General features: G+C 39.2%; 1 protein-coding gene across 2 annotated transcripts in view; it reads left to right on the top strand.

Annotated features, from left to right (window-relative positions):
- DLGAP1 (DLG associated protein 1) overlaps positions 1 to 24,205 on the top strand; it is a 640,732-nt gene extending 616,527 nt beyond the window's left edge. The window contains exons 9-12 of one of the 2 annotated variants that reach the window (XM_038393158.2): positions 4,706 to 5,127; positions 14,155 to 14,246; positions 17,146 to 17,298; positions 20,302 to 24,205. In XM_038393158.2, coding sequence (XP_038249086.1) covers positions 4,706 to 5,127; positions 14,155 to 14,246; positions 17,146 to 17,298; positions 20,302 to 20,511 — 877 coding nt within the window. In that variant the 3' untranslated portion in view covers positions 20,512 to 24,205. The remainder of the gene's footprint in view (positions 1 to 4,705; positions 5,128 to 14,154; positions 14,247 to 17,145; positions 17,299 to 20,301) is intronic. The other variant, XM_038393157.2, reaches the window with a different exon arrangement.
- The last annotated feature ends 2,671 nt before the right edge of the window (positions 24,206 to 26,876 follow it).

Below are 26,876 nucleotides of genomic sequence, written 5' to 3'. Positions count from 1 at the left end.
TAGTAGTTTGTAAGAATAGAACATCTTAGAAATGGTGGAGGACAGACGTTACTTTCAGGAATAAACAAATATTAGCTGAGGCAGTTTGTATAGTATGCTCTGGCTACAAAGGCAGTGCCTTCCATCTACAGCCTTTTTCATTGCAATTAATTTGTATTTCTTTGGGACAGGTCTATGCTAAGAAGTTAGGTCAACCCAGCTACATCGCTTAGGGGTGTGAAAAATCCACACCCTTGAGCGACATAGTTAAGCTCACCTAACTCCTGGTGTAGACAGCACTAGGGTGGATGACAGAAGCGCTAGTGATGGACCAATTCTTCCATCGACCTAGTTAATGCCTCTCAGGAAGATGGATTAACTATGGCAAAGAGGGAGAACCCCTCCCATTGCTGTAGTGAGTGTCTACACTGAAGTGGTGCAGCTGCAGCTGTACAGCTGTGGCTGTTTAAGCATAGACATAACCTTTGAGTTATTTAATTCTAACCTGATGCTGTATTCTGTTGACAAGTCATTTTTCTTCTGAAGGCAGATACCTTTACTCAGTCCAGTGCCAAGAATAGTCTGTTAGGCAAGCATATAGCATTGTTTTTCTTAAATAAAAACAAAGGCAAGCAAAACTAGGCCATTCTCTTTTATATATTGAGTGGAGTCTGTGTTTGGTGGCACCAGCTCGTTTTGAAAACATGAAGCATGTACTCCTGAAAGTTTTAAAATGTGATGCCTTCTGGTAAGCAGAGCTTGATGTTTTCACACGTGGGATTTGTTGTATATTGGAAAGCCAGACTGTTAACTGCAGTTCAAAAGTCATTCAGTTCGCACAGATGCTAAGGAAAAGGCATATCAGCATCTAACTCGAGCTTGGTCTATACTACCAACTTACGTCAATATAACTACGTCGATCAGCATAGATATACCAACCTTTACCCCTGGTGTAGACAGTGCTATGTCAACGGGAGGGCTTCACCTGTTGACATAGCTATGGCCTCTTGGGGAGGGGGAGTACCTACGCTGATGGGAGAAGTTCTCCTGTTGGCATAGTAGCATCTTCACTAAGCACTATAGTGGCACAGCGGCACCCATGCAGCGCTATAAGTATAGACAAGCCCTAAGACACACAAACGACCTCCTGAGGGGCCTGGAGAAGATATGCTGTCCATATTAAAGGAATTGCTTTCCCCTATGATTGCTGTCCCAGGATATTAATTATAATTAGAAGAGGAATGCTTTTTTAAAAAAAATTTCTTGCTATCTGTGGATCCTGACTGAACAAAGGGGACTCTGTGTGTGTGTCTGTGTGTGTGTGTGTATGTGTTTTTATATGTTGGTGGCTACTCCAGGAAGAGGGGACTAATAAGAAATATAAAGTGAGAAAATGTGAAGAAAGAGTTTTGCTTATTAAAGAATAAATAAATACCTAAAACTGAAGAGATCTGTCTACATCATATTTTGTAGTTTGTCAGTGCAAATGGAGCCTATCATGTAAAACTTTAATTGGATAACTGACTTTTGCACCGCCTAACAACCTTTTTCAAAACAAGTGCACAAAAGCAGCTGCTTCATTAAAAACATTATGTTGTATGATGTAAAAAAAGTCTCTATAATGATAATAAGCTTGACAGATGCAGATATGACATATCTGTTTTACTGAGAACACAACAGGTATCATTAACAATTTCCTGCAGAACGCTGTGTCTGTTTTAGTATTGAGGAGCCCCTCCCAACTCCCATTTTGCCTTGTTGTGCCTCTCTCAAAGCTTCATATCAATAGCCATTCTTCTTCTGCTCCAGTAGGATTAAAGAGGATTCTCTTCAAAGTCTGTCAGTGAGGCTCCTTGCCTGGATGGTCACTATTAAATGATGCAAGATTCTCCCTCACCATCCTCCCATCCATCACTCCACCAGGGATTAAATACACTTGACCAGATTTTGCTCTCAGTTACATATGGTAAATCTGGACTCACTCTTCAGTGGAGTAATAAGAAGAGAATGTAAATGAGAACAAATGAAAATGAGGTCTGAATCTAGCCTAGTGCCTCTGCTGTATTCCCACCCCTAGAAGGCTAGGCATGAAAATAGAGCCATGGTCTTTGAAGGGTAGGGTTCAAAGTTGGCTAGCTGACAGTAGCTTGGAAAGCAGATACTTTCTTTGAAAGGGAGTGAGGAGCAGGAGGCAATTGCCATCTTGTATTCCAGAATCTATGTTTACATTAAACACAATTAAGGGCTGGATTCCCCAGTACACTATTGCTGCTTTGTACTTCTCCCACAATAGAGCAGCTGTACACCTGACTTAACTTTGGCTAATTAAGGGGGGCAGGGCTCTATGGTTACTTTGCATCACTGGAGCTGTGGAAAAGGATTTATGGCTGCAGAGATTATTGTCAAATTGTGAACCAAGTGTAAACTAACGCAGATTCAGACAGACACTATTGCAAACAGCCTGAATTAGCAATGTGGAGAGGTATGAACTGTCTCTACTCATTGCAGGTAGATGTTCACTCTGAAGCCTAATTATATTAATTTAAATGTTATCCTTTTTACTTATTTCATCATTCTACCTCTCTCTCTTCTCCTCTCTAAAGAGGTAGGCTAGACAGCTGCCCCGGTTACTTTCTTCCTCTGTGCTCCCACACAGGTCTCCAGACCTCACCCACTCACAACATTCACTTGACCCCTATATTTCTCTCCATTTCTCTTCACAATCTACAACCCCTCATATTCACCATCTCTGCCATGCCACATTCTCCTGCAACACACTCAGTTGCCTCCTGCAATCCTTCAGTCTGCCTCCTGCTCCTTACACTCCTCTTTTCCCCCTTCAGTTTGCCTCTTCCCCCCCCACATTATCCTGTACCCTCTCTGTCTGCCTCCTGCCTCTCACACTCTCCTGCTGCATCCCCTTCCAAGGTATGTCTACACTGCATGCTTCTTTTGGGAGTGCGGCGCATACATATGCGCAGGCCCCCCTACCATGGGTATAAATAGCAGTGTACCCAGTGAGGCATGGCTTAGGCAAGTAAAGACATGCCTGAGAAGGCTGTGGGTATGTACTCGAGTTCATACCCTAACAGCTCTCTGCTCGCCCAAGCAGTGCCTCCCTCTCTACACTGTTATTTTTCAGCTGCGTAGTATCCCACTGCCTCCCTCCTGCTGGAGTCTTTCCCCGCCACAGGAAAAAACTCTGGCAAAGGGGCAGGATGGGAAGGCTCACCAGCTTTCTCTGATGCCCTTCCCTGCATCAGGGAAAGACTCTGGCAGCAGTAAAAGTTCTAGCAGTGGGGTTTCCCCACTTCCTTCCCCTGCCAGACCCTTTTCATCCCCGCAGTGAAAGGCTCTCACAGCAGAGAGCTGCTGAAGCCTTTCTCCACTACCTCCAGGCTGCTAAAGTCTTTCACTGACCCATGTAGCTACACACTGCAGTGTGAACACAGCCTGTTTTTCACTGCAGCGTGTAGCTACATGTACCATATGTCATCAAAAGTAGTAGGTTGTAGCCTCAGTCTGCCTCCTGCCCTGGCCTTTCACTGATTTCCCATAGTTTCCTGTACTATTTCCTCAACACACTCCCCGTTCCTCCTCCCCCAACAGTCCCATTCCTGGTATCTCCATATTCTCCCATCTCTCTTACATGCTGACTAAATGGCTGCTTTCTTCCCTCAGAGGAACCTGGCTTCAGCCCTATTAGAAACAATAGGAGACGAAGGCCATATTTGCTGAGGGAAGCTTCATTGTCATCTACAAATGTTAGGACATGGTGACCATCTTGCAGAGGGTAGCCTGTGGCTTTAGTCTGGCTGACAGTAATGGGAGATGGTGGACGTTATGGATATGGGCAGAAGATTGTGATATTGAGGGAGGAAATTAGAAAATCCCAGAATCCCTTAAAAAAACAATATTGTGAGACTTGCAATACAATTATGAGAGTTGGCAATAATGACTTTTTGTGAAGAAGTAAATTAACCTATTCATGATTGAGATACATTAGAAATTAACATATAGAATATTTATGCTGAAAAGACTTTTCCTTACCTGCTCCTTCGTAAAAGTGCTTTATGTTATTAAGTTGATGGTCATAGCTTATTGGCAATCTCAGCAAAGAGGCAAGGACTGAATGTACATGGACACTGAACTACCCTGGCATCTACAGATGATAATATTGACCAGTGAAGCATGGTTTCTCACTTCTCTGGCTGTGCCTGCTTAGTGCATAGAGAACTTCAGGTCAAGATTTTCAGAAGTGACTAATAATTTTGGCGGCCTCAGTTTTTGGGTGTCCACTTGAGACATCTTAAAGGAAGTCTTAGTCAGAGAATGGAAGTTGAACACTTCCTGAAAATCAGGTTCCTTTAAAGTGTCTAGTCTAATTGGACACCCAAAGTCAATAGTTATCTCTGAAAATCTTGGCCTAGTCTCCAGGCCTGTCAATCCAAAAACCATCACAAACACTAACTTCAAATTATAATTTGGGGGAGGGGGTGAAATGTTTGTTTTAAGAAAAGAAATCTATGCTGATAAATATTATGAAAAAGAGAAATCGGTCTTTCTATTTAAAATCTATAGCAGGGACTGCCATTCCCTCTGTCCTTGCAAGGAGAGGCAGAATCTTAGAATATCATCTTTTATTGTATTTCCAGTTTATCATTGGGAATGTTTATCTAGGAAAATATCTTTAACACTAAGCATTTTGTTTTTACATTCTTTGAAGCTTCCGCAGGTTTACACGATCTAATAGTGTAACAGCAGCTGTGCAAGCAGACCTGGACTTCCATGAGAATTTTGAAATATCAGTGGACCCTCAGGAGGATAGTACATTCACTGGGCAAATATCAAGACAATATTCCCGAGATGCAAGCACCTCCACTGTTAGCATACAGGGGTCAGGAAACCATTATCATGCATGTGCAGTAGATGACGACTTTGATACAGATTTTGATCCTTCAATTTTACCCCCTCCGGATCCCTGGATTGATTCTATAACTGAAGATACTCTGGAGGCTGTTCAAAGGTCAGTTTGTCACAGAGATGGGCACTGGTTTCTGAAGCTTCTTCAGGCAGAAAGAGATCGTATGGAGGGGTGGTGCCAACAGATGGAGAGAGAAGAACAAGAAAGCAACTTACCTGAAGATAGTAAGTAACTGAATATAATAATATCACTGCTAGAAATAGTCATTTCAGACCTGATCCAAAGCCTGTTGAAGTCAGCAGGAGTCTTTCCATTGAATCCTATGAGGTTTGAAAAGGCCATTTGCCATTTATCTGTACAATAATCATATGATAGGCCTGGTTAGCAGCAGCGCCCGGTACCTGCAACTCCATTTGAAGTTGGGACAGCTCTGGAAGTCAGGCCATAATAGTTTCCTTGGATACTGTGTTCCTAAGAGATCGTGGATGGAAATTAAGCTGTCTTGTGTACATTTGTATAGATGACAAATATGGGCCTTATTTAGATAAACATCCATAGTGTATGGATTGGCATATGAAATAATTTTTCTGGGCTATTCTATATGTGATGCTGTGAAGAGTCACGGCTAAATGCTCCTCTTTATATGATAAACTTTAGATTAAATGGGAGTTGCACAGCTAATTTCCTGCCACTGAGCTGGTCCTCTGGATATTGCAGGCTCCCCATATTCTGTGACCCTCACTAGGTATATCTATATGTATAAAATTAGAGGCCACATTCTATATATATATATATATATATATATATATATATATAGAATGTGGCCTCTAATTTTGCACATGCAAATATTACACAACATTGTGAGTTCAAGGCACACAACACATAGATTTGGCACACTCATACTGCAACCTATTTATTTTTCCCAAGTCTCATTCCCAGAAATGGCTCAACTATTGTTACTGAAACTATTCAACCCAATGTAGAAACCAACCATGGAGAATTTCAGACCAAATGGTTATAATTTGGCAAGGTAGTAAACAACTGAAAATGGGTTTATAAAAAAGTGTTACCAAAACCTTAACGATAGGATATAACTACCCATTCCACCGATCCAAAAAACTGGAGCCCATACCACAACTTCCAACGGCAGATCCAAACTTCCCAAATTTGAGGTATGTTTGGATTCAGGATTTTGGTTGGGTTTCATCTTTAATGTCTATTATCAGTGTTTATTTGCACAGGACACATGCCAGAATGGAACAATTACCCCTTGTAGGTATGCAGATGATAAAATCCATGAACTGGGCTATGGGGGTTATATTGAAAAGTGTGTGCACACATACATATATGGGAAAAATGAATATCAGTCCAATCACAAAATATACTTGCCTGCTTGTTACCATAAAGACTGATGATAATGGAAAAACCTAATGATATTTTAGTTGCCCATCAAAACAATTACTCATGTAGGGCAAGTGGGGAAATAGAATTTATTAAGGCTAATTTATACACAGCTTTTAATGAGAACTTTGTTGATGTATTTCATTGTCTTTTTAGTTATAACATCTTAAAACTTTTAGCAATCAGTGGAAAAATTCTAATTTGGGGCGAGTAAGGTAGGAGTTATGTAGGCTCTACTATTGCCTCCATGTAAAATTACATTTTACATATCCTGCAGATTATTTATCTACCTCTTTATTAACTGGCACTTCCTGGTTTTGGTGGAGGTTACAGGGGGTAAAGGGGTCAACCTTGTTTAACAATCATTAGTGAGTTACTGGCTTCTTTGTGATGTCATCTACGATTCTTGAATGTGACAGCTGCTTCCTGAGGACATTGTGTTTGACATTCCACTGCAGGACAGAGTTTCCTATTCTACCTGAAGCCAAACAAAAGCATATGGTGAGGGCCACAATAGCCGGCTCACTCGTGCTGAGAACAAAAGCTTGTTGCTGGAAACTCAGAAGCAAATCATGTTTTTTTCATACACACACACAAACACACACACAAACCTGCAGAGAAGGAGGGGATTTGTAATTGATAAAATGTAAGCAGAACAAGGAATGCATCTCTTTTTAAACCTTCAACTCGGACAGTCTGCAGTGTGTTTTTGGCCTGATAACAAAATAATGAAAATCTGCAGTGAGCGAGGTTTCTTCAATGCCATGGCAGCTGACAGAATGCTTGTTCCCTCAGCACTTGAAGTAAAATGATACAAGCTTCTCTCAGACAATGCAGCCCTTGTGTGAAACAGCTGTCTCTGGGAGACGGCTCGCTGCTATTTGACAGTAGCTTGTATGTTTCATAGATACGTTTGGTGTTATCTAACTGGGAATGAATCTACCAGATGGGACTGAATGTTTCTAGCTAGGAATGCAGTCTACTGCTGTGTATAAAAACACAGGTTAGGGTTTCAGTCATTCAAGGGAGAAATACCAGTATACATAAATATGTCTTTGCCCCACTTTCTTGTCATAAAATATTTATTGTATGAAATTTGCTGGTTTTATCTGAAGACATTTCCTCACAAAACTGTAGCATATGTAGTAGGCAGATTAATATCACTTTATCGTTTTTGTATACTCACTCTTTCAGTCAGGACACCAGATACTCCTTCACCATATTTTACTATTTTGTGAATTCAGCGATGATTCTAGAGCTTTCTCTTTATGAAAGGAAAGAGTTGGAAGTAAGCATGCAAACCTAAGCATGTATTAAGGACCTGATTCAAAGCCTACTGAAGTCAATGGGATTCTTTCCATTTATTTTAATTGACTTTGTATCAGGCCTTTAACTGACCCTACCACACAACAAACTCGGACAAACCTTACATCAATGGGCCAGATTCTCCTCTCATACTGGTATTAATCAATAGAAATATGATCTCAAGGCATATTTGCAGCTGGTTGTGGATACAAAGAAAAGCATTCCTACAATCCTTGGGCCATTTACTGAATTCAAGCAGAGTTTCAAAAATTAATTTGATTTCATTAATATTAAGAAACATCTCCATTCATCTTTGTGAAGTAGTGTAGCTTATTGACTCATAAACTTTCAGATGACTGTCCAAAGCAAACAGTGGGTCTGATGTGTAATACTGTTGTAATGGAGAGATGAGTCAGACCCAACAAATGAAAGACTAAGAAAGAAAACAAAGGAATTTAACAAAATTTGTGCCCATCATCAATCTTACCACTTAGCATGTATATTGTACCCCTTTGGGATTGTTTAGACATAAAAATTGACCTCAAATCTGTAGTAACCCTGTATTCAAATCTAGGGTTTCTGGTAAGCAAAGGCAACAAACTGTGACAAATTAATGTGGGGCTTGCAAAGTTTTAGTAATTTGTTTTAAACAAAGCATGAAATTGGAAGCTCAGGAACAAAAAGGAGGAAAGTTTGGGGAGAGATAGGAGTGACTCTTCTTTCTGCAAGTGATTATGCATGAGAAAATAAAACTAAACATTGATTTCTCTTTGTCCCTCAGATGTATTCCTGTAGTCCTAATTATGAGCAAATAAAATAATCAGTTATTCCTACAGCTCCCTGGCTCTTCTCTGTACTCTGCTTTTCTATAACTCTTCTCCCCGACTAGTTCCCTTTACACCAGCTCATTTCCCAAAGCCTCAGAAGAGCCAGGTCCCAGATGTTATCCTTGCCAGTGTACAAAGATTTAAAGAAAAGGAGTACTTGTGGCACCTTAGAGACTAACAAACATATTTGAGCATAAGCTTTCGTGAGCTACAGCTATAAATTTGTTAGTCTCTAAGGTGCCACAAGTACTCCTTTTCTTTTTGCGAATACAGACTAACATGGCTGCTACTCTGAAACCAAAGATTTAAAGAAAAGAGAAATATCCATGGGCTACAAAATACTACAACTAGAAAACTTGTCAATCACACACAAAAAACAGGTTTCAGAGTAGCAGCCATGTTAGTCTGTATTCGCAAAAAGAAAAGGAGTACTTGTGGCACCTTAGAGACTAACAAATTTATTTGAGCATAAGCTTTCGTGAGCTACAGCTCACTTCATCGGATGCATTCGGTGGATGCATCTGATGAAGTGAGCTGTAGCTCACGAAAGCTTATGCTCAAATAAATTTGTTAAAAAAAAACAGGTAAATCAAAGGACCGAAGGCCTGATTCTGGAATGCTTATTCATATTGAGTGGCACTTACTCATCCAGATAGTGCCATTAATCTTCAATGAGATCACTCAGAATAATAAATGCTACTCAGTGTAAGGTTGTAGAATCAGTCCTTAACTTGTTTCATTCCATTTCTTTTCTCCTTAATAGCTGACTAAAGACACAAGTGTTAGCATTAACTTTGAATTTCCTGGCTTTTGTCATGCTCTGAGTTATTTAAATGCAAGTCTGTTGACACAAATAGGCTAAATATTGGTCCATCCTGGCTGAGAAATGGATTGTACCATCTCTATGGCAGGGTTCTTTCATATGCACAGTGCACAACTAACATCTGCAACACAAACCTCAGTCTTGGTCCATTTTATTTTCTGCCACTGTTCCCTCCCCTTATTCCTGATGCTCAGCCTTGCAGTCAGCCAGTCTCCTCTGTTATCCAGCTTGTTCCCCCTGACTAACTGTCAGGTGTTAGAGAGAAAGTAATATATTTTATTTGGGCCAACTTCTGTTGGTGCAAGAGGCAAGCTTTCCTCTCTCACCAACAGAAGTTGGCCCAGTAAAAGATGTTACCTGACCCACCTTGTTTCTCTAATATCCTGGGACCAACAGGACTACAACAACACTGTAAACATCAGGTGTTCATACTTCATGTGGCATTTTATAACCACAGTCCCAAAGTGGTTTCTTTGTTAGACCCTGAGGTCCATCATAATCAGAGTGCAAAGAGTTTGGCTGGTGTTTAGAGGTCAAATAATATTTTTGAAAACCCCTCATCATATTATGACTTTTCACATCACCTCAATTTTACTTCTTTATCACTTTTTTCTGTTTCTTGTTACCCTTTGATACATATGCAGGCAAACTCCTTTCAAGATGTACCAAACTCCACTTTTTGTCTTATTGGGCAGGGGGAAGGGGGTTGCATTTTCACTCCTTTACCCCTGCATTTATTTATGTATCATCCAAAATGTGTACTTGGCACCATTAGAAGTGATGGTCCTTTATCCAAAGAGTTTATAATCTGTGTGGCTATAAATAATACCTAGCTATTTTCATCAGTAGATCTCAAAGTGCTTTACAAAGGAGGTCAGCATCATTATTCACATTTTACAGAGAGAGAAATTGAGGCACAGAGGGGTGAAGTGACTTGCCCAAGGACACCCAGCAGCCAATGGCCAAGATGGAAATAAAACTCAGGTCTCCAGAATCCCTACCCAGTGCTCAATGTACTAGACCACTTTGAAAATATACCAGATTAAGAGCATGTCTGGGAAATTGACCAGTTTAGCTATTCCAAATTAAATATTTCACTATAGCTATTGCACATAACTCCCCCATATGGACACTTTATTCTGGAATAGAAGTATATGGTTGCTATGGTCTATTATGACTGCATCTTGATGGATTTAATGAACAGGAGGGATTGTTTGTTTGCTTGCTTTGTAAATTTTGTTTGTAGCATTATGAATTAAAGTAGTCAATTTTAATGGTTTTATATATACTACCTTCCTCCTGAACTGACCTCCCCATGCTGCTTAAGATTCCATCAGTTGTTTTCTGATATATTGTCACTTCCTCTTATTCACTTAGTATTTGTCCCCAAACTTGTGTTCAAGAATGGAGCCACTCAGGATTTTAGCCAGATAAGCGCATCAGTGTGTTTTTATTTCTTTTACCACAGTACACCTTAACCCTTCCATTCCTAGCACTAGAGATTTTGACTGAGTCAGAGAAGTAGGCACGCTGCCTTGAAAACTAAAAGCAACTAATAATTTTATTAAGATAATGTTAAAGTAAAAAGAAAACGGTACAGAGTTTAGGCATAGAAGTTTCTGGTTATCAGGGAATAAGGTAGAGATTGTCAAGGGGTGTGAAGTTCAGTTTAGGAGCGGATGGCGTAAGGAATACATAATCTGCAATCTCCCCGACTGGGGGTAAAAGTTTAACAGGTCAAAGTACAGACATTGAGATATGGGGGTATGTTGTCCATATAATGGCTATGTTCAGGTGTGGAGTATAATGAGCGGGTATGATGATGAGGATGGATCTACCCTCATTTGGTGAGATTTAACGTTCAGTGAGTTTATGGTTCCAGTTCATATGGTCCAATGAAAAAAAAGAAAAGAAGTCTCTCAGTCCCTTTCCCATGGTTGCTGCACGATGTTGTACCGGCTCACCTGTACCTTCTGGTACTGTCAGTGGCCGGTGATGTGTTCAATGTAGATGTCCCTGGACCATCAGATTGTGTCCGAGACCATGAGGCGCCACATGAGCCATGCGTACCGTCGACCTATCCCGCAGGTCCGCAGCACACGCTCGTTGCAGGGGTCCCAAGTACCCAGGGCTCCAATAATGCAGTATTTAGCTATTGAGGAGACTTTTTGCCTTCTGGGGAGATTCCTTTCAGTCTTTCACCTGCTTTGTTTGAAGTCTTTTTTTTAAACTTCTGTGACAGGGTTGATCTTGTTGACTGGTAACATGTTAATGGACTGCTTGTTTTTGAGGGGTAGGAAAATCAGTGATACTTGACCAGATACAGCAGGAGCTACAGCAGAAGTGGTGACAATGGAGAACATCAGCATGCATCTCACAATCAGCTGGGGTGAAGGTTTTAAACAACTAGCCAATCCTTTCCCCCCAGTTCTATCTAATGATATTTTAGAATATTAAACTTATTAAGTAGTCTTTAAAAACAAAAAGAAAGGGATTCATGTCCATCGCCATCCCCCACCAAAAAGTGTATTTTAAATTCACTTATAAACAGACTTTTAACATTACCTCCATGCAATCAATGTATATTTTGTATAAAGTTCTATCTTAACTTTTTACTGAAAAGTTGAGGGACCATTTTCCCCCTCTCAACTCTTAGTCTGTGTTGTGAAGCATCAGATGGCCAAGCTCCAGATGAGGCAGCTGTTCTGAAATACACAGTGGGAAGAGTTTTCATAACAATGGGAACCACATGAAAGCTCTCAAAGTAGCTCCTCCCCACCATTGAAAGTTCCTTTCAGTTGAGTGGTTTGCACACTGGGTTGCATAAATGACTAGACACTGCAAGGGGTGCATTTTCAGCACACTGCGCAGGGAATTAGACACGCAACCTTTACTAACAATAATGACAGTTGTAAATAGAATTCCCGGTGCAACGTGCTGAAAATATTCCACTTAGTGAATCTTCCAGTTCAGAGCTATTTCCTGGCAGTGCTGAGCTCTGGGAGCAAAGTGAAAGGCTTAGACTGTGCTTGTGTATGCATGGCATTCTTTTCTGTAGGGCTCTGAAAGAAGAATCATAAAAGGCTCTCCTCCACCCCCAACAATTTTACCCTTCTTCCTTTTACAGTGCATACTATGTCCATCTTTACTTCCACTCGGCTAAGTTGTTGTGCTACATTAATCAGCCCTAAAAGGATAAAACATGGAGCTGTGATTGTATACCTGGCTTCAGCTAAGCCTACTTCAGTTCATAACTTAGTTTTGTCCCTACTTGCTTGGTGTCTCTGTGTTTGTGAATACCCAGAAGAGTCTTTCAGTTTTAAATGATTTTGTGGCAGTGCCTCTGGTAGCCACCTATAAAGTCTGGCCTGTGGGTGGGCTGAGTTCTTTACTGTGGATTTTACAACCCCAAAGTGTTGAAGGCATTTTCCCCCTTTGAGCTCTCCTCAACACTGTGTTTGAATTTATAGGGGTTTAGCATGGTCCATAGACAGGGCATTGGCTTGGGAGTCAGGAGACTGGGATCTATTCTGGGTTCTGCCACAGACCTGCCAGGTGACCTCACCTCTCTGTGCCTCGGTTCTCCCTACTTCACATTGTTTGTCTTGTCTGTTAAGACTATAAGCTCTTCAGGGACTGCCTCTATGTGCTTGAACACTGCCTAGCACAATGGGTCCCTGTCTTAGTTGCGGCCTCTGGGCGCTACAATAATTATTTTTAATAATAATGGTTCAGATCAAAGCAGAACAAATGTCTTTCATTAGTAAAGTGGTAAATACCAATTTAAGTCCATCCAGACTGTTGTAAAACCATATACTCTGGGCCAGGGTCTACTCTAACTCATTGCACCACTCTTATGGTACAAAGAGACCATAAAGCTGACTTAACTGACCAGTGTGTGGGAATTGCCAAGAGGTGCAAAGCTGCCATAGTGACCCTTTGCTGCCTTCCTCCGGTGTAGTGGATGCAGCTGGGGGGAAACATGACATGGAGCACTATTATGCTCTGGTGAGTGTTGGCTACTGAAATGGCCAGTTAGGCCCATAGGTGGCTGGGGACAACTGAGAGCAGCCCTGAAGCTGCTCAAAGTTGCAGTGGTGACTGAAAAAGCCTCTGGATGGCCCTAGGATCAGGGTGGGGGTTATAAATGTGACATAGAGCCACTGTTTCCTCCTCCTGGAACCAGCACCAACCAGCAGTCAACCAGACCCAAGAACTGGGCCCTCTCTTTCTGAGGGAAACAGCAGAGGCTTTGGTAAAAGCTGTGTTTCCCCAATATGGCACATGATTAGTTCCACATTTATAACACTTTCTGAAAGCTCTTTACTGTTCTGCATGTGAGGTCAGGTCTACATTAGAAACTTTGGCAGGTATAACAGTGTCAGAAAGGGGTGATTTTTCACAACATTTCTATATCAGCAAAAGCTACCATGTAGATGTGCTTATACCAGCATAGAAGTGTGCTTGCATGGTTTATTAATTCAAACAAAAAACTCACCAGATAACACAAGCCAAAGCTATTCCCCTCACCAACACAGGCTTCATTCTACACCTCTCTGCTCCAGAGACAGTCAGAAGCCTGTCACAGGCCTCTGTCCTGCAGCTCCCCACAACTGAGTGCTCTCAGCCAGTGATAAGTATCATCTGGCTCCTTCCCAACTGGGTCTGATAATCAAGTAGGTCTGGCTGATCACCAGCCCCCCCGTCCTTTAAAAGGGCAGATCATCCTGTTTCAACAATGTTTTCATTTGGGGATCCTGTATAAACTATACCAGCAAAAGAGGTAAAATGAAAGATGTTTACTCCATAACTTCCTCATTGGTATATCTGGTTCAATCACTACAGAAAGGCACCAGTGTCTAACTGGTGCTGACTTATGTTTGCTTTCCTGTCAGTTCTAGGGAAAATTCGAACTGCAGTGGGCAGTGCCCAGCTTCTCATGGCCCAGAAATTTTACCAGTTCAGAGAACTGTGTGAAGAAAACCTGGTATGTAATGTTTAATATAGATATGATTGTGCTTCCGTTATTGCTAAGGAATTTACTCTGTGAGTCACTATGCCTTAAATTGTCTAAAGCTTTTTCTAGATTAGAATATCTCTAATTTATTCCAATAAAGGGCTTGATTCCTCCAACCAATGTAAATCCATTTAATTTAATCGAGTTTCACCAGTGTAAAAACAGTGGAAGATCTCTGTGAGGCCCATAATAATTTAAAAAGAGAGAAACTCAAAATGCTTAGAATGAAATTCAATAGGAGCTTTGCCAATAACTTCTACAGAGGCGGGATTTCACACTTGGAATTTGAATTCTTTTCAAATAAGCACCCAAAGGTTTGGAAGCTTTTCAAAACTGAGTGAACCTCTTGAGTTTTCAAAATTGGACTGGAAATCTTGTGGGATGACACATTCTCATGAGATTTCCAGTGCTGCTTGCTTTCAGTTGGACAGATGTACCGTAAATCAATATCTATTGTGGAATTTTGGCCCATCTGCCTCCAAACCAAGGCAGTGTAGCATTTTGCAAAAATGAAAATTAATGAATAATTGAAGCTAATCAAACTCTTCCAAATCTCCAAAAAGGCAAAAGAAAGTTCTTACTTTCTCAGAATCAGTTTGCCTATCCCTAATAATGCACAATACATTGTATACCACATACCTAAAATTATGCTAATACTTTGCATTTATCAAAGATTTCAAACCATGTTTTAAACTAATTCATAGATTTTAAGGCCAGAAGGGACCACTGTTGTCATCTAGTGTGACCTTCCAGTATAACACAGGCCATAGAACTTCCCTAAATTAATTCCTGTTTCAGCTATAGCATATGTTTTAGAAAAATGGCCAATCTTGATTTAAAAATTTCTAGTGAAGGAGAATCCACCATGACCCTTAATAAGTGGTTCCAGTAGCTAATTACCCTCACTATTAAACATTTTCATCTTATTTTTAGTCTGAATTTATTTAGTTTCAACTTCAACTTGTTATACCTTTGTCTGCTAAACAGAAGAGCCCTCGGTTATCAAATATTTAATGATTCACCATTGCAGAGTAGATAAGCACAATTACCCCCAATTTACTCATGAGGAATCTGAAGCACAGAAAGGTTCAGGACAGAGCAGAGATTGGAACGCAGAACTCATTGCTTTCCTTCCTCTGCACTAACCATCCTGTTACTAAGCTATCTTCTTAAAACATCCTATCAAGCTGAGATAAGACTGCCAGGGCTCCAAATTACAGATAAACTGATTTTGGTTTTCATTGTTACAAAAACACTTTTTGAACTATGCCAAGTTGACATTATGGGATAGTGTGTATTTTAATGTGACATTTTCTTTCAGCACCTGACCCAGTTCTCATCCAAGTCATTAGGAGTTTCTCAAAGAGAGCTGGATCAGGGCCTTAAAGAGAAAAATATAACTGTAAAAACTCCATATTGAACTTTACTTTGGAATCAGAGGCTCAATCCTGTGGCAAAGTACTGAGGGCCTTCAGCTCTCGCTGAAGGCAAAGAGAGATGAAGCAGCACCTCAGAGGATCAGGGCCTAAATTAGAAATCTGCCTAAATTGCAAGATGCAATGGAAATCAGTTCTGCATGAGTTAGTCCTTCTCTTTTTACCATGAAGAATGAAAAAGTATTTTGTTCCCGTATCTGTGTATGTAAAAGTTACTATTTCAGTTTGCCTACCTAATAATGTCAATGGTCAAGAATTAAGAATCCTGTTATAACCTGTATCCTTTCTATGCAGAAAAGTGACTTCTTTGTTTTCCACAGTCACAGTGCTTTGGTGGGATAGGCATCAAACTTCTCTCATAGTGGGATAGGCATCACGAAAAAAATACAGTGGTAGAAATTTCTTAAGGGAAACATTTCACAACCAGCACCTGCTTTATTTTTTGCTGGAAAAAGATATGTTAACACAATGTGAGATAAAACCATAATCTCAACTGAGCCAGCTATCATATAGAATTGTTGGGTGTCAGGACAGGTCTGATTTGAAGAGGCGCTGAGCACCCATAGAGCCCATTACCTCAAGTGAAGTTGTGGATGTTCAGCACTTCTGAAAAATCAAGCTGTAAACCAGTGTATTCAACAGTCTATTTGATGTAAATCATTTAAAGAGATCCTTTAGACAGACTTCACCACAGCAGTGTGTAGCATTTGACTGGAAGATCAAAATCTGACGAGCCAGTGGCACAAGTAAAGTTTTAATGGTCAGATTCTGGTTCAACATATAACTCTCCCCAAAAGAGTGCCCTGCAAAAGTAGGGTTAATGTGCATCCATATTCTCTTTCCCCATATATTTCCCACTGCAAAGATTATTTTTGCCAGGAATATAAATAATCTGTCCAGGATACATTTATTTAAAATGTAGTATTTTCATAGTTCTTAATATCATTGAAGCACTGTACAAATGTGAATTAATGCCCTGTTGAGTCAATAGATGCACATGTAGAAATGTGGGATGAAATCCTGACACCAGTGAAGTCAACAGGAGTCTTGCCATTGATTTCAGTGCAGCCAGGATTTTACCCAGGGTAGACCCCTTGGCTGTGCCAAAGAGTGCCACTCTCCTGCTTCTGTTACAGAAGGACGGAAAAGCAACCTTTCCCTGTGTTTTGATGGGTAGCCAGAATTGAGGCCACTGACTTCAGGGGAAAGCACAGGTTTTCTGGAGCACACCTGTCAGAATTTAGCTCTAAATCTTTAAAAGTAAAAATACTAGTAAAAAGTGTTCTTTCTCATTTCTATTAATTTCTTCTAAGTATCTCATTGATCAATTGAATCTAAGTAAACTGCTTTACTGTGAGGTGCATAGCCATTTGCATAAATGCTTTATATTAAAAGATACTAAAGCCAAAATATTTTTTTCTTCTGTTGTACAGAATCCTAATGCACATCCAAGGCCAACCTCCCAGGATTTAGCAGGGTTTTGGGATATGCTCCAGTTGTCCATAGAAAATATTAGTATGAAATTTGATGAACTTCATCAGTTAAAGGCCAATAATTGGAAACAGATGGATCCTCATGACAAGAAGGTAGAACAATGTAGATTTTGTATGCTTCATTTAAAACCCTGCACAAATACTGGACAAATTAAATAGTCCTCTGCGTACAGATGTTAAAAATGTGCAATGAAGCTCATATCAGATTCATTTCACTGTAACAACAATGTTTACATAACAGTCATCTGGGATATTATCTGTAATATGTTTCAGGCATATTTTAACACCAAATCTGTCTTTGTGAATTGGATAATGGGAATGTAGTACTTTGTTAAACTTTACATTTAATCATACTAGTTGATCAGTTGTTGGAAGGAACTGCCATATATATTGATTCTTAAATTTAAATAAATCACATGTATGGTGCATATTATTGCATATAGCAAGAATTCAGTTTACTTGCACACTCTAGGCTTTGTTACTGAGAAAACTAGGGAAGTAGTGTAATCATCACTGACTTTGGTAACCAGATCATAAGTACAGTGATAAACCAACTGCCGTCATACAGAGCTAAAACCAAACTTCCTACAAGTTGCATGGTAATCTTTCCATGCCATTTTTTTTTGTTTGCTTTCTTTTGTTTTTTAAATGGAAATTCTTGTAATTCGGTTCATTTTGTTGGTAATGTTATTTTTCCAAGATAGCCCAAAAATCATTTGTAGCACTGGTAATTATTTTTAACAGAGTTTTCCGTTGTTGCCATAAAGAGACTACCAGGTTTCCAAGTGTGAACCATGTTCCTTTTTTCGTTCTGGTTTGGCACATATCCTTATTTTTAATCCTCACCATCAGGACAGCTGATCAGCTGGTCAAACAGCACCTTGGGTGAGCCACAATACAGTTCTCCAAACTATTGTTATCATAATTGTTTATTTTATAGAACCCATAAGTGAGTAGGAAACTTCACAGAAATGTGAACCCATAAATGAGTTAGACTCAGAAATGGGCATTGGCTGATGACTGTGACACATAGTTAGGGATATAACATACACTAAAAAGGCAAGCGAGCAAGGAGTGCACCATTTGCAGACCAAGTATTATACCCTTTTTCAAGTAATATACATGTCTGGGTAACCCAAACTGATGTCTGGATTAAATGCCCTAAAAATAGCTCTGATCCATCTTGTTGCGGACAAGCAAAGTGGCATTTTCTTTTGGACAAATAATAACACAAATGTCCACAAATCTTCCAGCAGATTTCCACAGAACACAAGTTTCCACAGAACTTCCAAATACAGTTCTGTTAGCATCCTGTTCCCACCAAACAAGACTAAAAAATCATGCCCTTTGTTTCTAAATTAGGAATGCCAAATTCCAGGTTAATCCCAAACCATCAGAGGAATACCATTAGTGTTTTATTTGGGGGTGGCCCTTGTTTGTTTTCAGAGGCTATGATACAGAAGTCAGGTAATTACTTTTTAATAAGTCTTTCTTGAGAAGGAGCTGTAAAACTGCAACACACATGTGCGCACATGCTAATGTACGATTTTTCATTAGCTTCTAATGCAAAAGCAAGTGTCCAGTCTTCAGCATGAAGAAAAGAGAGTTTTACTAAAAATGTCCCTTTCATTTTCCTTGAAAACATTTCAAGGAAATCCCACCAAAAGGAAGACTATAAAGGGTTAAAAGAAGTTAAGCAGTAATGAAGAAAGGATCGTATGTATTTACAATCTGCAATAGGAAGGTAGAGGTTATGCACTTTAAAGAATTACACTGACTCTGTTCCTGTTTCCTTTTTACCGTGATTTTAAATTAAACTGTTCATCTCCTTATTTAAAAGGAAAAAAAGAATGAAAACTTTCTGTGGAATTGATATTTGCATTTGCCTCTGTCTCCCCCCCCCCTTGGGCCCTTGTTAAACAGCATAGATTAATCTTTAGATGTAGAGGAAAAAGCAAACTGTGAATAATAAGTGCAACTAGGCAGCTTTATATTTCAAGTAATGAAGGCTGTCGTGATCAACATGAGAGCAAACTAAAGGCTAGAATAGAATCTTTGTAGTAATAAAATCCCTACTCTCAGAAACCATGTTCACAGTTGGATGGGGATGTAATTTAAAAGACCATCTAAATTGACATGACAAAAACTTTATAGCTGCCTGAAATTCAGAACTGAATACACACTTTTTCTAAAGCCATCCTTATTGATATAAAAATATATAAATTTCCTCTTTGTTCACCATGTATCTTTGGCTGCTCAAGTGACAATTAGTGTATGTTCTCTCAGCGATTTTTTTTAAAATCCCTACCCGTTTTTCAGTGTGTAGGTTATTGTAATTCTTCACGCTCATTCAGCATGGTGCTAAATTTAAATAATTTTTATAGTGAGAATGAAAAGTGTGGATTATTTGAGCTATTACCAAGATCAGCCACCACTAAGCACATGTTTTTTATTCTAACTGTATAGCCAACTCCAAGCTGCTAGTTTACATTACATTTACTGTGTGATATATATCCATTGAATATCAGTGTTGTAAGGCCATCTAGTGCTATGTATGTATTGTGTGTAAGGGACAAGGTCATTTGTGCTTTTCACTTCTGTAACACAGATTGCTACTATAGTAAATTAATTTTATTGACAAACCCAAAGAGTTTGATAGGAGTTGGGTTTTTTTTAATTCCGTAGTAGAATTTATACATTAGGTTTATGAAACTGTATTAGCTTAAATAGTGCTACAAAGTTCTGTTTAAGATGCTCTCCTTTCTAATCCCTGGCACCAGGACGAGGAGTCTGGATTCCCCAATGGGAACCGCATTAATTGGTTAGCTGTGGGAGCTTCGGCCCTTTCAGCGCCAGGCGTTTAATACACACCGTACCTGTGGAGAACTAGCACTGCTATCAATGCTATCCTTTGCTTTAAGCTTACATTTTTTTATGAACCCTTGAATACAAAAGCCAGTTCAATGAAGAAAAAAATGCAGATAAGAACTAACAAACCTTAGGTAAAATGTGTGTTCTAACTACTGACCTATCCTAGTTTTTTCCAAGTTTTCCCTGAGAAGCTGTATAATGTCATTAACCTTCTGCTTTGATCAGGAGAGAAGGGTCCCTCCTCCAGTGCCAAAGAAGCCAGCGAAAGGTCAGGTGCCACTCTTACGGGAACGTTCTCTGGAAAGCTCACAGCGTCAAGAGGCCCGGAAACGGCTGATGGCTGCCAAACGAGCCGCATCTGTCCGCCAGAATTCAGCCACTGAGAGCGCTGAAAGCATTGAGATTTACATCCCCGAAGCCCAGACAAGGCTATGAAGGGATCCCACCAGGAGGACTCTCACTGGCAAGACAGGTCTCTTGTATAATCTGCTCCTCTAGGTCCCTATTCAGAGCCACCATCAAGTATTTGTATTCCCCTCTTTCTTTCTTTCTTTCTTTCTTTCTTTCTTTCTTTCTTTCTTTCTTTCTTTCTTTTCATAATCCCAATGATCCCAATGAAGTCCACTTTTGTGGTGTAGTTGTCGATCATCCAAGAGATGTCCTCTAATAACCGTTGCTTTCTAAAGGTTTGCCCGTCATTATAATGCTTTGTCACATGTATTGATTCTCCCACCTTGCCTCATGTAAGAGAGTACAATCCTTCTTTCTGTTTAAGAAATAAATACAGAACTCATGCACACACAGATACACACACACATGTATAGTAAATACACCATTTAACTCATTCATGATCTTTAAAGTTAGTCTGTTACCTGGTGTACAGCAATATAAAACTATAGAGTATTTTGGAAATTCAGTAATGCAGGGTGATCCTTTGGGACTCTGCCGTCTTCCTCATTAAAGATTAAAGGAGCTATGGCTCAGATTCCCTTCTTTTTATTACTATTATTTTTAAGCAGATGGCGCACTTTATTCTAAACCTCAGAATTATATCTCACCTGAATTTAAGACGTCACAAAGGGCGAGGTAGGGGGAGAGATATCTGTGTTGTGGTGAAAAGGAGGGAGAAGTAAATTGTGCAGGTGAGATGATGAGGGACAGAAAAGATCCTGTGAAAAGATACCTACACACTCTCACAGCTGCACAAACTGCCTAATTTGTATTTCATCAATCACTACTTAAATAGTTTGATCAGCAGAAGATTGTAAATTCAATCTTCCAGGGAAATCATCTATTTTGAAAGGCAATAAAAAGGCAAAAGGAAAGGAGATAAGAAGAAATGATGGTTGAAGATAATATAAAAAGGGACTTTTTTGTCAAAGTATTAAGAATTTTTAAAACTACTGTATTGTCAATTCCTATCGTATTGTATTGTATGAATTATATTGGTTTTAAAAAAAAAGAAAAAACAGCTTGGTTTTGTTAATGTCTTAATCTTGGTGAAAGGATCAGATTTCATACCCATCCACCCCTGTTACTGAAATACTGTAAATGGAATCCATGATGTTTTTCAAAGCAAGACTTTGTTTTGTTTTATACACAGCTGGTTGTAAGCTTCAGCTCAGACTGCTTCCATCAGATGGTTCATAGCTGGGAGTAAGTTTCTCCTTTAGTCTCTTTTTAATAATATAAAATACCCCATTTTTCAAAAATGAGGATTTTTCAGACACAATGGGACCATAATAAGCCTATATTTGTACACTACACTAGCTTTTGAAATCATGAACAATATGCATTCCCTAGTCTTCAGCAATTTACTTGATACTTAGGGTAAAATCTTGCCCTTGCTGCTTGGAGTTGCACTGATGGAGGAAGGTGTTGGCTGTGCATTAGTGACACTAGCCATTGTGCCAGCACAGGATAAGGATGTCTTGGGTATGTCGCTGAAAATGAGCAGCTGGCACATGCTGCAGAAGGCAACATTGGTGCTAGTTGACCGGGCCCACCTGGCTATGCCCCCTAGTCAGCAGACCATGCCCTTTAGGGACCCTTTTGTGTCTTCTGGCATAGTAACCATTCCCCATTGTTAGTGCTCTCTTGAGCTCTAGGTTAGAATCCTGCCCTGCTCAGGGTGGTTCTTATCATCTCTTCTCCACTTGGACATCCATATAGCAGGGTGTGACCCTTACAAGAAAGGAAGATCTTTTCTCTCAGCCTGGAAATAGTATAGTGACAGAGTCCACTGAGTGGTGGCTAATGTGTACTTTGCATCCAACCAAAGTTGGCTATAAATGCCCTCCTTATTTAAACAGCGTGAACATTCCACCTGTGAAAATTCCAGTGCATGGTAGCCTTAACTGTGTAGCTCCCATCTTAAAACATTTGAAATTCCCACCAGAAAGTTAAGCGCTTTCTAAAAATATGCATCTAAGATCATGCCAGACAGCTTCTTTTAATATAACATAGCCAGGTGCTAATTTAATGTCATTCAAGAAATTAGGAGAGGTAATAGGTTTTGGCACCAAATAGTTTCATGAAAACATTGTAAAGCCACTAGAGAATTTGCTACCTCTCAAAGCCATTGATATCTGAACTATGTCTTTATAAACAGGGCACAAATATTTACTGCTGTGGTTTACAAGATAAGGGCTAATAATTTAATATTTAAAAGACTTTTAACTACAGTGATCAGAAGTGAGCTGTAGCTCACGAAAGCTTATGCTCTAATAAATTTGTTAGTCTCTAAGGTGCCACAAGTACTCCTTTTCTTTTTGCAGAAATCCAGTGTAACCCCATTGAGTGTTTCATGTTAAGGGAGCTTCGAAAGGTTGGCCCTATAAGCATTTGAATACCAGTGTATTTTCTAGTTTTGAAAAGAACCCACTTCATTTAACTTTTAGCAGCAATGAAAAATCACAGTGTTTGCAGTATATAGTGCCAACTGCCACTTTTGGTCATATAGTCATGTTAAGTATTAAAAATTATTTGGAACTCATTTGTACTAAGATGTACAAAGCAGCATTCAGATGAAGATGCATGTTCATAACTACGTTTCAGTTGATTTGAAGTTTTCTGAAAGAAGAGTTAAGACTTAGATTGAGAAGTGGCTACAGACATTTATACAAAGATTATGCCATAGTGAGTTCCAAAAAATAGAAAATGGAAGACTTTTTAGTCTTGTAGATTATGAATTGTATTTGTCTATCATATGATATTTTTGGTATGTATTTTAAATTGATTCTTAGTTGAATGCCTGCTGGTTCCTAACACCTGTGGACAGGCCATTATAACATTTGCCTAGCTTTACAGAAAAATTTGAAGTGTACACCCAATTTAGAAATTGGTAAATACAGGACAGAAACTATTTCTGCCCCCTACAATGCCACTACTTGACTTATTACATATCACCACAGACATCTGTTACATCATTTATTTTAGTGTAAGTTGTAATTATTTATTTTTTATTCTTATCTGTTCAAATATAAACTAAAAATTACTATATTCCGTTTAACTTGGGATAAAATTGTTGCTTTTTTTTCCCTTGGGGGAAAATTTAAAAGAAAAAAAGGTTGTTTTTGTCTCCTGCATTAAAAGTTTTAAAAAAAGTATTTATTATATTTTTCGCAGATGTTTCCATAAAATTCTCATGATCTTTTTGTAAAGAATGATGAAGAAATGGAGTAAGATTTTTAATATTTGAAAAGTTAAATAGAAATAACTTATTTGTAATATATTTCAGTTTATTTATTGGTTTATTTATTGGTTTATTTATTTATTCCCTTAATGTTCTGATGTGCACTATCACTTTAATTTAAATTTTATCTTTGTGAATTTATTGTTTCTTTTTTTAAAAAATGTTTAAATGCATATTTTAAATAATAACTGGAATGTGAATCACTGGCTTACCTGCATTCCCAAATGTGATTTTAAAAGTGTTTTTGGTTTGGAAAAAAAGGAACAAAATTGAAAGCCTTTAGAAGGAGGGTTAGAGAGCATTTTTATGGCTTTATGAATTGGGTTTTCATAGGATTATCTATCTAGTTTGTGTGTGGAGAGAAAAATGTAAATAGACAAACGTTTCCCATAATGTAAAAAAAGAGCAAATTAATAAAATAATTAATGCACTGTTTGTAAGAGCTGTGGGTTTTCAATGCAAATTCACAATCCCATAATTGTAAAAATGATTCATTTGATGTGGTCAAGTATAAAAGCATAACCACCAGAAAGCTACCGTTAAGTATTCAGAGGTTTAGATTCTGATCTTCCGAAAACTTTGCATGAGTAACTTCACTCACATGAAGAGTCCCATTGAACTCACTGGAAATATTCATATGAATAAAGTTTCTCACATATGTAAGTGTTACAAGGATCAAGGCCTGGCTCCTTAGAAATATTTTCAAAGGCAAAGCTGCATGGGGTTAAGCCCCACAAAGACAACAGAAGTTCTGCAGTTGACTTCAGTGAAGTGAGGACAAGCCCTATGTTTGTTTATTTTTCACCACACTGGGTCCCTTCATGCTGTAATTACCTTCACTTGTGGCTAAAACGTGGTGAGACAAATTGGCATAAGGAAGTACAGCTGAATTCCTTTCAGTGGAATTCTGTCCACCTACACCAGAATGAACTTTGTTCAGTATATGGGACAAAGACATTCTGTAATTCTTAAAGCAATGCCCATCTGAATTCTAAGCCTGTCATCTCTATTTCATAACAATACAAATGAATGCCAAAATTATAAAATAAATCAGGCTGTGGAGTCAGTATATTGAGGATAATTATTTTAATTTCATGCCTGTACTCCACAATGTACCATACCTTATGCTAGTTAAGCCAATTACATTTGAATTTGTCACCCTCACATGATATAACCACACTAACCTCTTATGTTCTATAAGAGACAGAGTCTAAGCACAGGAAGACTACAGTGGAGGCTTGTGTCAGTGATGTGATAGATGGAGACCCATTGTTAAAGCTTTACCACCCACCAGATGGAGAGAATTTCCCTTTCTTTGACAGAATTCAGTCCTCTCTGGATACAATTAAGCTGTCTCTACTAGAGGTGATATCCCGGAGGTTCATTAAAAATCCTTCTGAAGACTTTTTTTGCATTCAGAATGGACCAGAATACACCAAATAACATATATTTTCAAACTATTTTCCAGAGAGAGAATGTACAGATCCCTTGTGCAAAGTCTTTACCTCCACCCGACCCTCATGATTAATCAAGGTCAACACTATCTGTGCTAGCAATACACTTGGTCTATTTTTCAAGATCAAATTATGATTACTTCCTACAAGTGTGATTTAATATCAGGTTATTTGCCACACATTGTTAGTTTGTGTTTGGAGCAGTCAGACTTTTCACTCAGAAAAAAGTGACATGCAATCAAGACGAATTCCTGTGATTCTTGTGTTTTATGAGTAATTGGGCATTGTGGCACACTATAAATCGGAACAACATTGGGTGAAAACTGGCACCTGTAGCTTCCTTGTATATTGTAACTAAACTTGGTGGTGTTCAATCAACACAATGCAGCCTCCTGTTCTTCCTCTTCAAGGTATTTGAAAGAAAAGTGACAAGGTAACAACCCCTGGAAAAGAGCAAATTCCTTTAACTGGCACACCAAGTCATGAGTTAATGCAGCTGTTCAGCTAGTCAATAAAAACGGACCTTTACTAGGAAAATCTTTGCTTCACATGCTACACAAATAGAGCTAGGCTCACCAGCATGTCATGAAAAAGTTGTGTTACAAAAAACTAACATTTCCCCAAGTACCAGTACCCACATTGGAAAGACTTAGTGTGTGTGCGTGCGCGCTGCATCAAGTTAAAAAAAATCTGTCCTTCCATGCACACCATGCACCTGCAGGTGACACAAACGAATTCTCTCTCTCTCTCTCTCTCTCAGATGCTTTTGTGGGTACAGAGGTGGCTTCACAGATCCCTTCTGTGTTCTTGCTCGGATATTGTGTATAGCAAAAAGGTAGATGCTATTATTTTATTCCACAGGATTTGTTTGGATTTCAGCTACTAATCATGATGTGATTGGCATGTTCAGTGAACAGTCGGACTTTCCCACGCATAGGACTGATCTTCATTCAACAGCCTCTCACTAGTGCAAATTAATATAGCAGGTCTTGTATTTCTCTGTGAGACACATGTACAGTCTGCACAAAGACAAAGAAACAAGGAAAGGAACGGGGCTTCCTGGTAATTGTATTTTTCATAGGTCTCTTCATTGATCCAGTAACAATATAATCATAGAAATTAGAGACAGAAAAGCTTTATTAGGTCATTGTGTTAATCCCTCTGCCAATGCAAGATTGTTATCTATTGTGCTGCTGTGTCAGGTAAATCCTGACTTCAGTGAGTGAGCTCCACCGAGCAAAACCAGGTGGGAAAATTGAGCTGTGGCACTGACATAAACTGCTCTGTGTGACTCATAGTGAGGCCTCCATCTTCTCACCCAGGAGGGAACAATCCCCATGACTGGGTGCCTTTTTTATCCAAACAGAAAGGAAGCAATTATGGGCTTTGCCGGCTCCATTGAGAGAGAAATATCTGAGAGTTTTAGAGCCTCTCGAGGATTCAAACAATACGGCCTCTCAGAGCTTCTCATGGGGGCTGCCATTCTGTGGAAGGCACATTTAAGAACTGTCAAATGTTCACGTAAAGGAATGGGCCTTGAGCGGAAGAAAAAGGATCAGGCCAGAATGTGAAGAATAGGCTGAGTGTATCATATGTAAAACCACACAGAGTAAGAAAAGTCACTTGGGTAAAATCTCTGCTGAAGTAAAAAC

The sequence above is a fragment of the Dermochelys coriacea genome, chromosome 2 (genome assembly GCF_009764565.3).
Source record: "Dermochelys coriacea isolate rDerCor1 chromosome 2, rDerCor1.pri.v4, whole genome shotgun sequence".
Classification (NCBI taxonomy): Eukaryota; Metazoa; Chordata; order Testudines; family Dermochelyidae; genus Dermochelys; species Dermochelys coriacea.
The sequence above is the reverse complement of the archived record's forward strand: the minus strand, read 5'-3'. Positions and strand labels throughout refer to the sequence as shown.